Genomic DNA, 15,552 nt, shown 5'->3' on the forward strand with positions numbered 1-15,552 from the left:
GCCGGTAGGGCTGGGGCAAAGTCAGTGAGCGTTGTCCTCTTCTCAGTTTCATCACGACGCTAAGGTCCTTCTTTTCTTATTTGTCCGTTCTTGTCTGAGGAGACAAGATTCAGGGTTGCCCCATAATACTAAATTTAGAGGCGTAACAGGTAAGTAAAGGTTGGCACCAATGGGTCTTTTCCTTGGGGTGGGTACACCCCCTATTATCCCACCCTCCAGTGGTAGGGGGACATATGCTTCACTCTGGTTGGCTGGGTCTTCCCCCACCCCCAATCTGCAAGATGGCGGGGACTAGGAGTTGTACTTCACCTCGCCTCTCCCACCAGAGTCGTGGGGTTGGCAAAAGTGGGCACATCTCACTTCCTCACTTGGTATTCCTGACGATTTTTCCGCCCAAAGTGGGGGTCAGAACCGGTGGGGGCCAGTTGTTTGAAGCAGCAAATGGCTGTGGTAGCTCACAAAGGCAGCAAGCCTTTGAAGCTTCCCCTTCGTGGACCCAGCACATCCTGGGGAAGGAGGCTTGGCACTTCTTCCCAGGATGTGCATTGTTTCAGACCGCCGAGAGCAGGAGGCTCTCGACCCAGGGGTCCAAAAACGTGTCTGGTGGTGGCAGCTGGCCAGCAGCCACTCAGCCTGGAGATTAGTGTTAGGTCGTTTTACAGGGGGCATCTCTAAGATGCCCCCTGTGTGCATTTTTCATTAAATAACACACTGACATCAGTGTGGGTTTAATGGGCTATGAAATTTGATAGCAAACTTCCCAGTTTTCAGTAAAGCCATTATGGTACTGTTGAGTTTGTAAGGACAAACTCCCAGCACCATATTCTCTTAATGGCATTACTGCACTTACAATTTCTAAGAATTGGCTTAGACACTGTAGGGGTACAGGGCTCACGCACCTTTACCCTCACCACAGGTATTGTGCAACCAGCTAGAGGGGTGGCTGACCTATGCCAGGGTAGGGGGTTGTAGGCATGGCACACAGGGATGTGTGCCATGTCGACTCTTCAATTTGTTCTGCACCAAAACACGCAGCCTGCAAAGGCAGTGTGTGTGTATGTGTAAAGGTACAGGGCATCTAAGGGTGGCACAATGACTGCTGCAGCCCTTAGAGGACTTCTCTGGTCACAGTGCCCTTGATACCTGTAATACCATTTACAAGGGACTGACCTGTGGCCAAAGAGTGCCAATTGGGTTTTGTCTTCAAAGCAGTTTAGGGAAAGAACATAGGCCCTGGGTACCTGTTTGGCAGGAGCCCAGGGCACACTCAGTCAAAGTACATCAGCAGTTTAGCAAAAGGTGGGGGCAAGCATGCAAAAAGATAGCACTTTCTGACATTACTCCTATTAGTTTGTTTCTTTTGAAAAGCAGTTTTGGGTGACTAAGTCTGCAGGATACCCACGGCTTTAGCAGTGTCCTTTTTTTATTTAATCAACATTGAGGTCCGAAAAGGCATTCATTAAAAGGAACATTTATGAGGTGCTGCTTTATCTCATCATTAAAACCAGACACTTAGCAATGCATGGCAGCAGAGAATTATGCTGGTATTATCTTCCCGGAGGTCGTCTCAGTGGCGTCCAGGGCACATGTGACATTGCCTTTAGAATGGACTCATTCAAAAAAGCACAAGGATTTACTCATCTTAACTTTCGGAAGCCGATTAAGTATTTGTACAGAAAGAGTGAATGTACAGGGCAGGTCGGTTAATGGTAGGGGGAAATCAAAGAGAACTTTTATTGATAACTAAATGCTGCACATGGCAGCTCATGCAAACATGCAAATACAGTTCTGTATGTTGCCTTTTCATATTAAGTAATGGAAAACTGCTGCTGGAACAATTGATGTTCACAAACAGTCAAATTAAACAGGACAACCTATTCTCCCCCAAAGAAGCAGTTAGTCAATTCAAAGGGACAACTAAAATATATTACTCAGATGCTTTGGTCATGCTCATAGACAATCATACAAAATAGAAATCCTGAAAATACCATTAAAGAAACAAGCCGGATAACAGAAGAAAGGACTAAGCAAGCTCTCAATGCCTAAAAGCAACTAAAATGCAGCTACATTGTGATATGGAGGCAAACGCGACTTATGATTATCACTGACTCATTTGCCTAAACCAGATGACTGTATTACAAAGTAAGATAAATTATCAGTCTTAACAATTCTCAACTCCATGTCGGTGCTTACCTTTGCTAATTAAAAACTGAACAGTGCAAACGTGACCGGCTCTTGCTGCTTTCATCAGAGGGGTCCTGCCACCTTCAGATTCATGCTCCTAGAAATTATATCACAATGTAAATATCTTAGCACAATAATTAACAGGACAAACATTCTACCACAAACAAAAAGTACAATATTGTGAATTAGCATAAACATTCTGTATTGTGCATATATGACTAATAATAACAAATGCTGGACAGTCCTAATAGGCTCTCAATTATTAAAACACTGATTTATACCTGGATGCATACACGCCTTGCAGATGGCCTTATGGCCAAACAGCATACACCCCCTGTTAGAACTGGGGGTCTCTAGTTGGCTGAGATAGGTACCTTCGTCCAAATCGGGACCCTTGCTTTTAGTCTGGGAAAGGAGGGACACACTTAGATAACCCCTGCTCACCCCCTGGTAGCTTGGCACGAGCAGCCAGGCTTATCTCCAAGGCAATATGTAAAGTTTTCCAACCACACTCCCAGTAACTCAGTGATAACACCACAAATGGACACCATACTGGTTTTTATAAAAATAGCGTATCTTTATCAAAAGGAATACGATGAGACCAAACAATAGAAATCCAACATATGCGTATTCGTAATCTTCCTCTTTGCCGGTTATTAAGCCAGCAATCACTTATAGGTTCTTGCGGTATTAATGAGCAGTTCACAATGATCTAATGCAGTCCTAATGCAATGCTTTGCAGTACGTAATGTAGTAATAACAGTCCTTAATGCACGTACTAATGCAGTCCGTAACACAGGAATAATGTAATTCGTAATGCAATAATCAGGCAGTTTGTAATGCAAGAATAATGAAATTCGTAATGCAGGAATCAGGCAGTTTGTAATGCAAGAATAAAGTAATTCGTAATGCAAGAATCAGGCAGTTTGTAATGCAAGAATAATGAAATTCGTAATGCAAGAACCAGGCAGTTGGTGATGCAAGAATAATGCAGTTGGTGATGCAAGAATAATGCAGTTGGTGATGCAAGAATAATGCAGTTGGTGATGCAAGAATAATGCAGTTGGTGATGCAAGAATCAGGCCGTTCGTGATGCAAGAATAATGCAGTTCGTGATGCAAGAATAATGCCGTTCGTGATGCAAGAATCAGGCCGTTCGTGATGCAAGAATCAGGCCGTTCGTGATGCAAGAATCAGGCCGTTCGTGATGCAAGAATCAGGCCGTTCGTGATGCAAGAATCAGGCCGTTCGTGATGCAAGAATCAGGCCGTTCGTGATGCAAGAATCAGGCCGTTCGTGATGCAAGAATCAGGCCGGCCGTTCGTGATGCAAGAATCAGGCCGTTCGTGATGCAAGAATCAGGCCGTTCGTGATGCAAGAATCAGGCAGTTCGTAATGCAAGAATCAGGCAGTTCGTAATGCAAGAATCAGGCAGTTCGTAATGCAAGAATCAGGCAGTTCGTAATGCAAGAATCAGGCAGTTGGTAATGCAAGAATCAGGCAGTTGGTAATGCAAGAATCAGGCAGTTGGTAATGCAAGAATCAGGCAGTTGGTAATGCAAGAATCAGGCAGTTGGTAATGCAAGAATCAGGCAGTTGGTAATGCAAGAATCAGGCAGTTGGTAATGCAAGAATCAGGCAGTTGGTAATGCAAGAATCAGGCAGTTGGTAATGCAAGAATCAGGCAGTTGGTAATGCAAGAATCAGGCAGTTGGTAATGCAAGAATCAGGCAGTTGGTAATGCAAGAATCAGGCAGTTGGTAATGCAAGAATCAGGCAGTTGGTAATGCAAGAATCAGGCAGTTCGTAATGCAAGAATCAGGCAGTTCGTAATGCAAGAATCAGGCAGTTCGTAATGCAAGAATCAGGCAGTTCGTAATGTAAGAATCAGGCAGTTCGTAATGTAAGAATCAGGCAGTTCGTAATACAAGGATTAATGCTGTCCGCCAATCTGCGCGGTCAACTCGGTCTCTCTCCACGCTCGTCGGCCGTCCTGTTGGGCGGCCCTAGGACGTTCAGCTCCGTTGTTAGGCAACGCTGTAGCCGGACTGGTTATGGAGCTGCTTTCTCCTTCGTGGACGATCTTGGGCAGAATCCTCTTGGTGAACAAAGGTCACGATCCCTTTCACATTGCAGCTTTCTTAGCTTAAAGAAATCCTTTAGCACGTTGCGACTCGGGTCGGCGGCGGTGATCCTTACTCACAGCCTCAGTTACGATGACGGCTCGGGCCACAAACAGCAATACAGCAGCGTGGACGATGTTCCTCTTGATCACAAAGTAGGTTCAATCCTGGTTTCAGCTCTCACACTTATACCCCTAAATGCCTTTGAAGTCTTTGGGCCCTGACCCCAGTCCAAACCAGACCTGGGTGTCTTCCTGCCAGTGCACACCCTCTGCCTTTAATAGTGAGGGTCTGGGCGTCAGACACTCAGCAGGAGGTGGAGCCATCCTTTTGTGGCAGCAACACAACCCTTTGTACATCCAGGGGGGCTACTCCCCCCTTCCCCCTGCCCACATCAAATGCAGGCCATCCTGTTGCTGTCTCACCTACCCTTCTCTGGTTTCAGGATACTCCCCAGACCCTGTCACATCCAAACCCAGATGGTCAATACACAGGCAAAGGCACACAGGATGGTTTAAGACAAGAAACCAGCCACTTCTAAAAACGTGGTTTCTAAGCACACAATTTTAAAACCATCTTCACAAAAATATGTGTAATTAATGTCTTTTTTCAGGCACACTAAACTCCACCTCTCCATCCTATGCCTATGGGAAGATATGTTGGTAACATGCGACAGCATTCCCCAACCTGTCCTATGGGTAAGATTGCCTTGCAACAGTGAAAAACGAATTTGGCAGTATTTCACTGTCAGAACATGGTACACACCTCAATACATGTCCTACCTTTCACATACACTGCACCCTGCCCAGGGGGGTACATTGGGCCTAATACAGGGGTGTCTGATGTGCATAAAAAAGGGTAGGGAAGGCCTGGCAAGTGGGTGCACATGTCAGGACAACATGGACGTTTAACAAACTGTGTGCAGGCACTGCAGTGGCAGGCCTGAGAACTCTTTCTAGGGCCCTTGTGTGGGTGGCACAATTAGTGCTGCAGGCCCACTAGTAGTATTTGCATTACCAGCCCTGGCACACAGAGCACTTTACTAGTAAGACAAACATCCCAATTATGGACAACCAATTACCATAACACTTTACACAGAGAGTATATGCACTTTAGCACTGATCAGCAGTAGTAAAGTGCCCAGAGTACTAAAACCAACAAAAACGGGACAGAATCTATACAGGAGGAAGGCAAAAAGGTCAGGGATGACCCTGCAAAAAGGGTTAAGTCCAACACCCCCCATATTTACCAGCTGCAGAGACAGACATTTATACTCAAACTTAACTCTGTGTTGTTCCTATATACAAACTAAGAACAACATTTTTCTACATTTCTTTAGTGATAGGGCCGAATTAAAGACCTATAATAGGAACTGAAAACAAGCAGAAATGCAATAGGTCTGGCCTTTTATTAAGTTAAAGCCATTTGCTTTGCTATACAATACCATTAGCAAAGCAAATAGCTTTAACTTAATCAAAGGCAAGACCTATTGCATTTTCAATGCTTGTTATGACTGCCCCAGAATGCAGCGCCAAATCAGACTTGAGTTAGGGCTCGTGAAGCAAAAGCACTCAAGACTAGGTGACTTTGTCAATCTCGGTCTCAAGCTAAGAGAAGCCAAGAAAGACTCAGACCAAAGAATCTGGATTGAATTATCTACAAACATGGGCCCATACTGTGACTATCTACGGGCTAGCATAGAGTCCCTACAAATAAACAAGCTGTGGGAACTCCCAACGTCATTTCAAGTCTTTAGGAAACATGTCGAAAAAATTAGGCGCGAGCTTTCGCTTTTGGAGGAAAACGTGTCTTCTCAAAGCGTGCTCACTCACAGATTACCATCCAATCCTATAAAACCTTAGAGTGGTAGGAAAACCTAAGTTCTAGTTTTTCACTCCATGAAAAAATAAAAATAATGCACTTCCATTTGGGAGATTTCCCGCCTTTAATACTTTCTCCAAAATATCTTGAAAAACGAAATAATAAATCCTGCAGAGACTGTAATAAAGCTCTCAAAACATTTACACACATTATTTGCATTTACCCAGTATTCCTGACAGTGCAACGACAATTTCGACAGTATTCTTTCAATTCACTGGGAGTGTGAACTTTCCATCAAGCAGTTATAGTATGTTTCAACAGGGGCAACTAAAAACAAGTTACATGAATTTTAGGACCCCGTGTACATTGCTTCCAGGACTGGTAGAAAAGACAATATTTTTTGCTGAGTTTCCAAAATGCCCTTCCAAGTGAATTTTATGTCCTGGGTGTAAAATTGCTGTTAGCACCGGTATTAAGAAAATATATCTTTATGAGTTCTAAAGATGTCTTTTTAATTGTATTTTTAAGACTAACTTTTATTGTGCTCTTTTTATATGCAGTGGTTTTCATTAACTAAGCATATTCAATAAAATTTGAATTGGAGTTCTTCATCGACAGTACTTTCAAAGGGTTTTTTTCCGGTTATAAGGTTGTTAAACTCAATTGGTCATAAACTGTTAGCTGTAATATTATGAAATGATCCTTTGCTTTTAAAGGCAACTCATTGTGTCCCGGCTAAAATAGGCAGCTAGGGCTTTTCCACTGAGAAATACTAAACTGGCTGTTGATGCCGCCCGTGTGGTTATTTGTGTAGATCAGCAGTGCAGAAACTTTCAGAGAAGGTTATTTTTAACTCTACGTGAGTTTGTTTGTGGCTATGGTAAATGTTGCATATTTTGAGATAAACATCATCCTTTGCCGCATAATCTTGTTTTCCAACAGAAAACGGTATTCATCCTAGCCCATCCTAGACTGATCACAGATTATAAAAACACGGAATAAGAAAGGCAACATGAATTTTCGCAGTCTGCAGGCTTACGAGCCATCGCCGCCGTCACCTGACTCCCACCCCACCCAGTCAGTGATGTCTTTCAGTTTTGTCAATAAAGTTCCCTATTGAACCGCCTGATGTACTGAGAGAGGTGCGCTTTGACTCCAGATCAAAAACACATGGCTCGTTTAACTATATTAAGTTAAGTGTGGAGATAGTTATTCATTATTTTAAATACAAACGGCGCCCTTCAACCATGCAGGAGGGATTAAAACTGATATTAATAAGTACGAAGAAGAACCATGAATGGGTCACTTTATATAGTGCACCTGTACAAGCAAAAAGAGTTTGCTCACTTTTGCTTTTCTAATAAATGGAAACGTACGTATGTGATATTCCCACATGACAAATATCTGACTGTTTCTGCAAGACTGCGGTCAGTCTGAAAGTGGTCCTCGCTGCAACCTCGCAGGGGTAACACAGACTGAGCTAACGATTGACGTCGAGGGGGAGGCCAGTTCAAATGAGGCAGAATAAAAGGAGTGCGCCTTTAATAGCACGAAGCCTGCACGTGTAGGTTTAAAATCTGCTTATTGAAACCGGGTATTTGTTTTACGAGCTGGAACAAACTTTCCTGCAGAGAATCACAAATTCAGCATAGTACTTTTTTAAACCCCTTAACTTTTTATTTTCCAACCCCGTAGTCTTTTAGGCACTACACCGTCATAGAACTCTACCAGCTGCCCTTCCTTGCCAACGGTGTGTTCAAAACTAACTGGCGTAGCTAGGAAGCCATAATGGCCTGCACCCTTGCCTATCTGACAAGCTCCCAGTGACTGGTGGCTCTCGGCACCCACGCAGCAAGGACACCGTCAGCTAACAAAGAAGTGTCAAAGAAAACACAAGGCAGAAGTCTTCTCTATTTGTGCACATGGGGTCTTGAAGGCCATCTGCCAGTGCGACCAGAGAAAGAAGGAGGGGAGCGCCGAAGAGAAGACAAGCTGTCGCTAGTGTGAAAAATATAGTGCGTCCATCTCCCGCCGCAAGTAAAGCATCCAGTGCCCATGTGCATATCTTCTGTCCGTCCGCGTGCACATCTGGAATCCGTATTGATTTCAAAAAGCCCTCGTAAGGCAAGAGCAGTGCATGCGCGCTGCTGACGCCAGACGAGACCTAAAAATGGCAAATATGAGATTTTGTTCAAAGTGCACCACAGTGGCATTGGTGGATACATATTCTTTATGCTGCGCCGACGGTTCGATGCAGCTCTGCGGCATGGTTCGACCACAGGGGCATCAGGCAGGGCTCCCAGTTATCTACTCTGTTATTCGCCCTGGCTATAGTAACTTTGGAGGCTTGTATGCGTCGGCACGGAGCAGAATGGGGTATCCCGGTATGTGGCTGTACACACACTATCATTGTATTGTAATTGCATTTATATATCGCTTACTACCCCCGACAAGGCGTCGGAGCGCTGTTTCAGCAAGTAGCACGCTACTCCGGAACCCATAAGGATTAGTGGTGAATTAGTATAGTGAAATATGAAAGTAATTTGAGTGGTGGATATTAGTCAGCTATTTGGATTGAGAAGGTTAGCGGAGGTATAGAAGAGGAAAAAAAGTTCAGCATTTATATAGCGCTTACTACCCATAATGGGGTGTTGAAGCATTTTCTTGGCGAGTAGAATGCTACTCCTGCAACCCATAAGGATTAGGGGTGAATTAGTATAGTGAAATATGAAAGTAATTTGAGTGGTGGATATTAGTCAGTTATTTGGATTGAGAAGGATAGCGGAGGGATACAAGAGGGAAAAAGGTTTGCATTTATATAGCACTTGTTACCCCTGATTGGGGGTTGAAGTGCTTTTTTTTGGCGAGTAGCACACTACTCCGGAACCCATTAAAGGATTAGTGTTGAATTAGGATAGTGAAATATGAAAGTAATTTGAGTGGTGGGTGTTAGTCAGTTCTTTGGATGTAGGTGCAAAACAGAAAATGCATGCGTAGCTCTCCCGGATTTAGAATCCTCAACAATAAAAAATGTCATTATGCTTTAAAAGTGTTCTGAAGGCTCATCAAGTTACTAAATGGAGAGGCCCCCTAGCTTATTTCCTATACTCAAAGAGCGGGGACAAGTCAAAGTTGGGAAGGTATTCACCAGAACTAAGTGAGGTGGTGGTTCTGAGCTCCACAAAGTAATTCCTCCACCCTGGAAATGCCTTTCCACTAACCGAGGCCTTATTCAAATGCAAATTATTTATATAGAGGAGATATTTGACAAACACCATGGAGATTCGCAATAGTGTAATTACCATCCAGCTCTGTGGTCTTCAATGAACTGATATTGGAATGATATCAAGTTGGTCAGCCGGGACTCAGCTCAGAGGTCACTTGTTTACCCCTTAGATTATTGCATCAAGCGTTCAACCCCCTGAGCTATCCTGTTCTACTGAAGTAGGTAGCCGTGACTGGATGAGGTAGGTAGACAAAGAGTACTGATTAGTGTCAGGACGGTGCGGGATTAAACCTTGTGGAGACCCCTATGCAGTCGAAATTTCGGGGGCCCCCATGCAAATTATCTCCTAATACATTTTTTATTTTACCAATCAACAATTTTAAGAAACCAATGGTATTACACAAAACTAAACATTACATTAATACAGTATGTTCTCTATAGAGTCTTTAATGTAGAGTTTTCGTTTCTTTGAGTTGATACATTTTTTAGGTCGAGCCTAGAGCAGCGAGCATGCGCTGCTTGCTAGACTTTTAGTAAGGGGCTTCAGAAAGCTCCCCAAGCTCACCACATGCTCGTGCGTGTGTTTTTTTCCCTCACAGGCTAATGGGCTTTGCATGTGTCTTTCAAATAAAGACAGCACGCAATTGGGCAAAGGCAGGTGCATGTCCCGCCTTTGCTCTGCCCACGGCCTATTGCTTGCGGTTACCCGCATGGGCCACATCTGTTTTGAATTATCGTGCACAGATGCGTGCTCGATAATGCAAAACAGATATCGAGCAGTGGCGCGCGCACCACTCGCGTGCTTTTAAACCAGCATTTCTAGTGTGGCTGTTGCCTACGATGACGCATTCATGCCACACATTGTTTCCAAGGATGGACTGTTTCACCCCTGTGGTAATGCTCGAAACTTTTGGCCCACGTGCATGTGGCACATACATTCTAAATTAGGCAAGAGGCCGATGTCACAGAAACGACAAAGCACACCCTTACTTAATCAATTCCCCTGGTTTCTTTTTAAATGTTGTCTCTGGCGCATTGCCACTCACTCAAACAGACCCCGGGCCTGCACACTTCGCGGCTAAACGAGGGCAATCTGGTGGTCTTTTCCCTGACAATGTGTGGGCACCGACACGGCTGGACTGGGAGCTGAAGCAGCCTTGGGAAATGTAACCCTTAATGCCACATGTTAACGCTTGTCAACGCTGCTGCCGTTGGTGATCGGCGTTACTGGGAGCCGCTGTTGGAGCAGTTTTGGAAAGCTGCAGCGGCCGCGGGAAACCGCTGAGGGGGCGCCGCGGGGTCACAACCCTCGGAAACCTCGGAACGCCCTGGGAGCCGGGAACTTCGCTGGGAGCCGGGAACCACGGAGGGCGCAGCGGTGAGAACAAGGTGTAGCTGTGAGCCATTGAGAGCCGCTGGAAGCCGGGAGGGCGCAGCTGCGACAGCTCTGCATGGTCCGGAGTCCTCTGACTTCTGATGCCTGAACTCATGAGCACTTGAAGTTTGCAACCCGGGCTGGGTTGGGTTGAGCGCAAAAGAGACAAAATACAGTCAAAATAGCGCAAAACAGACAAAACAGTCAAAGCAGGGCACAAAGCAAGGCACGCAAAAGATCTTTCACTGAGCGCCAAGCACTGGACACCAGGCACCAGACACCAGGCATTCAGCAACACTGGGCTGAGCCCGTTGTGCCACCTCACCTTAACACCCCACCTTCACCCCATCTTTACCCTTACAGGATACTTGTGAAGTGCTGGCTGCTGGCCGCTGGCTGAGGGTCAACTGCTCACGGGTGACGACTGACGGCTGGCTCTGTCCGAGGAACAAGGGAGGCCGGAGGAGGCCCTTCTGCGACTCCTATGTGGCTGCTGACAGTCTGGAGGTAAGCTGCAGCGCTCTTGCGGAGGGGGCTGCGAAGCGTGGACCCGGCAGGGGGGGAAGGAGCACCAAGGAGTCCTACAGATCCCCCCAGCTACGCATGTCCCTGAGTACTTGCCTGCATCACTAGCCTGCCTGTTATCAACCTCAGACAAACTAAGCTGAGCAAGGAGCCCAGGCGGTGTCTCGGAGGTGCAGTTGGCAGCTCCACCGACTGGACCATCAAAGCCATCTACTGCCCTACTGCCCCTCTACTGACCTTCTGCCACTGTCTGTTGAATACTGAACGCTATTGGTCGCTATTTTGTCGGCCAGGCCGTCCGAGCAGCATGAGATCAGGGCGCGTTCGCGGATGCTCTATGAGCAAAGGAGGCACAAAAAAACGCAAACGAACGTCGAAAGCGTTCGATGGGACTAGAGAGTAACCACCGACCAAAACCAGGCAGACAATACAAAGCGAATGCTCATTAATCGATATAGCAATTGATAAATCTGACTAACAGCCCAAGAAGCGAGCAAACAACAAAAGCAAAAAAAAGCAGCAAATCAAAAACCTGCCACGCTATGTTCCAGCCAAAAATCTAAACAAAGTTTTGTTTCTTAAAAAACGCGGGGGTTACTTTACTGTCAAATATCAACGAATCTTCAGGCCTACAGCAACCTATCGAACCATTCCAGCTCCCTCAGTCTGCACAGTTTATTGGCACACTGACCGACAATAACAGTAAGGGAAGCCCTAGTCCTACAGCCAGAAGTTCACCACAAGTGACATCAACCCCACAGTGCGACAAAAGCTGTATTACTCGGGACTTTACAACCAATGGGATAAAGCCTGGAATGAAAATTGTCTTCGAAACATATCTTATTCAAGTGCACAGGGCAAACAACGCAAAAAACATGTCTGCAGACAAACTTTACAAGAGCTTCACAGATCTCGGTAACACTGCAAATGATATACCTCGTGAGGAAAATATAATTAGCACGTGTAGCGAAATTAACGCACCAACGAACTGCGAACCGAAAAGCCAAGAAGCAACAAAGTACCTCAGCGTCCACAAAGAGGCAAACATAAGCACCGAAAGGGAGCATTGGAAAGAGAATGACTCAATCCTGGGAGCCTCAGCTTCAACCCAAACTGCACAAGAGATTGACTACAACAGAACATCGAGGCCTGGGAGGGATATAGCCAACACAGACAGGCCACTAATTTCCCCGTCAGAGGTGATAGAAATATCCGTATACCTGGGAAAGGAAGAGTGGAAAGATCTACTAGCTGCATACTCCCAAGATAAAAGTAGAAGTGAGAAACGCAGAAGTGAGACAAGCGCCAATACACCGATTACGCTAAGTGATGGCCCACACAAACAACCGGCGGTGGGTGTAGGTGCGTCAGAGAGGGGTCAAAAAAGATCCATAACTTCAGAAAATCATGCAGAAACCCCAAAACACACAAAGCAGGAAAGCGCTTGGCCTAGTCTGCTTAAAACAATACAACTCCTGGTAGAAGCCCTCAACTATCAATTGGACAAAATGGACACCCAATTAACGCTACTGGACACACTGGCTGTATTTGTGGTCGCCATTGACGGGAAGTTGGGCACGCTAAACACGCTTCTGCAAAGCAAGCTGGATCAGCCGCAACATGTAACCAGGAACAACAGAGGTGGATGTGGATGCGGCCCAATTATCGACAAACTGTCGACACTTCCAATAATATTGAGCGACCTGTGCACACAGCTCAAAAGGTCTGCCCAGTGCCAACAAACCAACCTCTGCAACTGTATCTTCGAAGAAGGGATAGATAACTCAAGGAATAAGGAATTGCTGGGAATTAACGACAAGGAAACTCCAAAACAAGAGCCCCTTCATCCAATATACCAAAAACAGAGTAGCCAGCAAAATTGGAACATCAGACCCTCCACTCTCTGAAAACTTGGAGGAAGAAAAAGTACACACAAAAATGAATGCTAAACAAAGAAGAGCAAAAAAACGTAAAGGTAGGAAACAAAAAATACACTCAAATCGCGAAGGCTTTATGCACCTCTTTGGGAATATTCCAGCCACAGAACAAAGCATAGTTCAATCTGAGGGTGGCACTTTGTAGGAGAGTAGGGTCTGCAATCCTATGATCACCCAGATTTTTGCTTTTTGCTGCACTGGTTTACGACTTTCCCTGGCTGTGGGCCTGCTAATCAGACCCACAGCCTAGCTGTTCTCTCTATCCAAATTGTACTTAGGTACTGAATTGGCACTGGGCCCTCTCCAAGTCCCTGTACCCAGGGCTGAGGTGCACCCAGAAGTCTCCCAGGGGCTGAAGCATGTATTGTGCCACCCCTGGATTGACTAACTAAAACTGACACAACTGGCTGCACGACAGCTGGGGCAAGGTGGTGTACTCACCCTTTGCTTTAGATATAGTATACCTATATCTAACCCTAAAATGGACACACAGATCTCCTATCAGTCACTCCTATGGCAGGCCTTAACAATCCTGAAGGCAGAGTGCTTGGAATCGTGTGAGATGGTGCTCTGGCATGAGCTGAGCCTGTCTGCGGCTTTCGGGATCCATCCCTTAGCCGTTTCCATGATATCGCATACCATATACTCTTAAGTGCATTATAATCCTCGCGGTTATGTGCCAACTCTGGTATCGCTTTATCAAAACATGTCGAGTAAGGTGTCATACGAATTGGAATACTAACCCCTCGCCAATTCTGGCGACGGGGTTAGCATTCCACCCTTCTAGAGGGACACGACATGCCTGTAACCTATAACCCGGTTAAAAGTCAGACAGAGCCTTAGCATCCACAAAATGGATGCTGCCACCGAGACACAAGTCTGCCCTCCTGCTGCTGGGAGTCCTCCCAGAGCAGGAGATAAGGACAAAGGGTTTCCTGCCAGGGGCGGTGCCAGCACCGTCCCAGACAGAGTTTTGTGTATTGTAGGTAGGCAGGGCTTTAGAGGAAGGTGACTGCACGTGGCACCCCGGTGCTCACTGTGCATAGGCTGGCTGGAACCAGTTCCAGGGTCACTCCAGACCCTGTGCTGGGGAAAAGCCCGCCAAGGAAGTGGGTGTAACCACCCCCCTCCCAGTCCCACCCATAGGGCAGGACTTAGTCGCGTGCCAGCCCCTTTTTACAGGATAAAGGTAGAGACTGGCCCCCTTCCAAATCAGATCATCTTTGAATCCTGAAACTACTTTCTGCGAAAGGAACTCAAGACTTCTTCCTAAGATTTCTCCCTTGTGACTAAGGAGTAGTCACCCTGCATCCGCAGGCACCATCTAAGAACACTGCGGTCTGCTGTAAGTCCTTCCTCCGGAATCCGACTGCCCAGCTCGACGAGAACCGGCTTCCCTGGCACCTCTGACCTCTACCCACCTCTACAGCCCAGCTGAGAACCGTGGGTGCGACGAGACCTCAAGGGACCGGCCATCTGCAAGACTGCACGACTGCACGACTTCTTTCCAGCAAGCCCGCCGAGTAATCTACTGGTGAGTGCTTTGGGGTCCGAGAAGCCCCGACTCTGAGCAGCTCCAGCTCCGAAGTGCAGCCCCCCAGCATCTCCACGATCTGCGTGGGGCCCTTCTGCTTTCCGCTGCTCACCGCGTTGTTTGGCTACTAGCCCGTTGGCTTGTGGCCTTCCTGACGACGCCCGACGACATTTCTGCTGCTGGTCTGGTTGCTCCAGACTGGCCCTTGCTCCCTTCCAGAAGAGGAGCACCCCGGACCCTCCTGGTCCACTCAAGACGCCATTTTGAGTCCACCGCGTGGGCTTGAATTAGCCAAGGCTTGTTGCCCAATCCTGGGTAACTTCGACGCCAACGACTTCATCCTTCGTGGGACAGCTCGCACCTCCATCCTGGTCGCCGACAACGCCTCCTGGTCCGAGAGACTGCAGAGCCCAGCAGCGCCCACTCACCTGACTGCGGTGACTTCGCCCGGTGCCATCCTGGTGCCCACTTAATCACTGGCTAGTGATTCAAGAACTTGGTCCCCTCTGCTTTCAGGTTTTCTTCTTCCTTGATCCAGGCTTGGATCCATCGAACTTTTCTTCACTGGTCGCCTGCCAGCAACTTCTTCCTTCCAGGCTCCTGGTCCGGCAACGAGATCCCCGACGTCTTTTCAGACCTATGCAGCTGCAGCCCCTGGGCTAGGTAACTTCGGCACTCCGGTGTCCCAGCATAGCCTCACTATCCAAGGGTCAGGATCCACTGTCGTTTTCTCCCTACCAGGTCGGGTTCGCCCGTGAACACTAACTTTGTGAATTCTAGCTTCCATAGACTTTGTCCCGCATCCCGCGTGAGAGTGCACACTCTGC

The 15,552-nt window shown here is 46.7% G+C and overlaps 1 protein-coding gene across 14 annotated transcripts in view; it reads right to left on the bottom strand.

The window, feature by feature from the left end:
* ANKRD17 (ankyrin repeat domain 17) overlaps positions 1-15,552 on the bottom strand; it is a 1,381,421-nt gene that overhangs the window by 959,334 nt on the left and 406,535 nt on the right. For all 14 annotated transcript variants that reach the window (XM_078676026.1, XM_078676025.1, XM_078676019.1 and 11 more), the window contains exon 11: positions 2,194-2,281. In XM_078676026.1, coding sequence (XP_078532152.1) covers positions 2,194-2,281 — 88 coding nt within the window. The remainder of the gene's footprint in view (positions 1-2,193; positions 2,282-15,552) is intronic.

This window comes from Lissotriton helveticus, chromosome 2_1 (assembly GCF_964261635.1).
Source record: "Lissotriton helveticus chromosome 2_1, aLisHel1.1, whole genome shotgun sequence".
Lineage (NCBI taxonomy): Eukaryota > Metazoa > Chordata > Amphibia > Caudata > Salamandridae > Lissotriton > Lissotriton helveticus.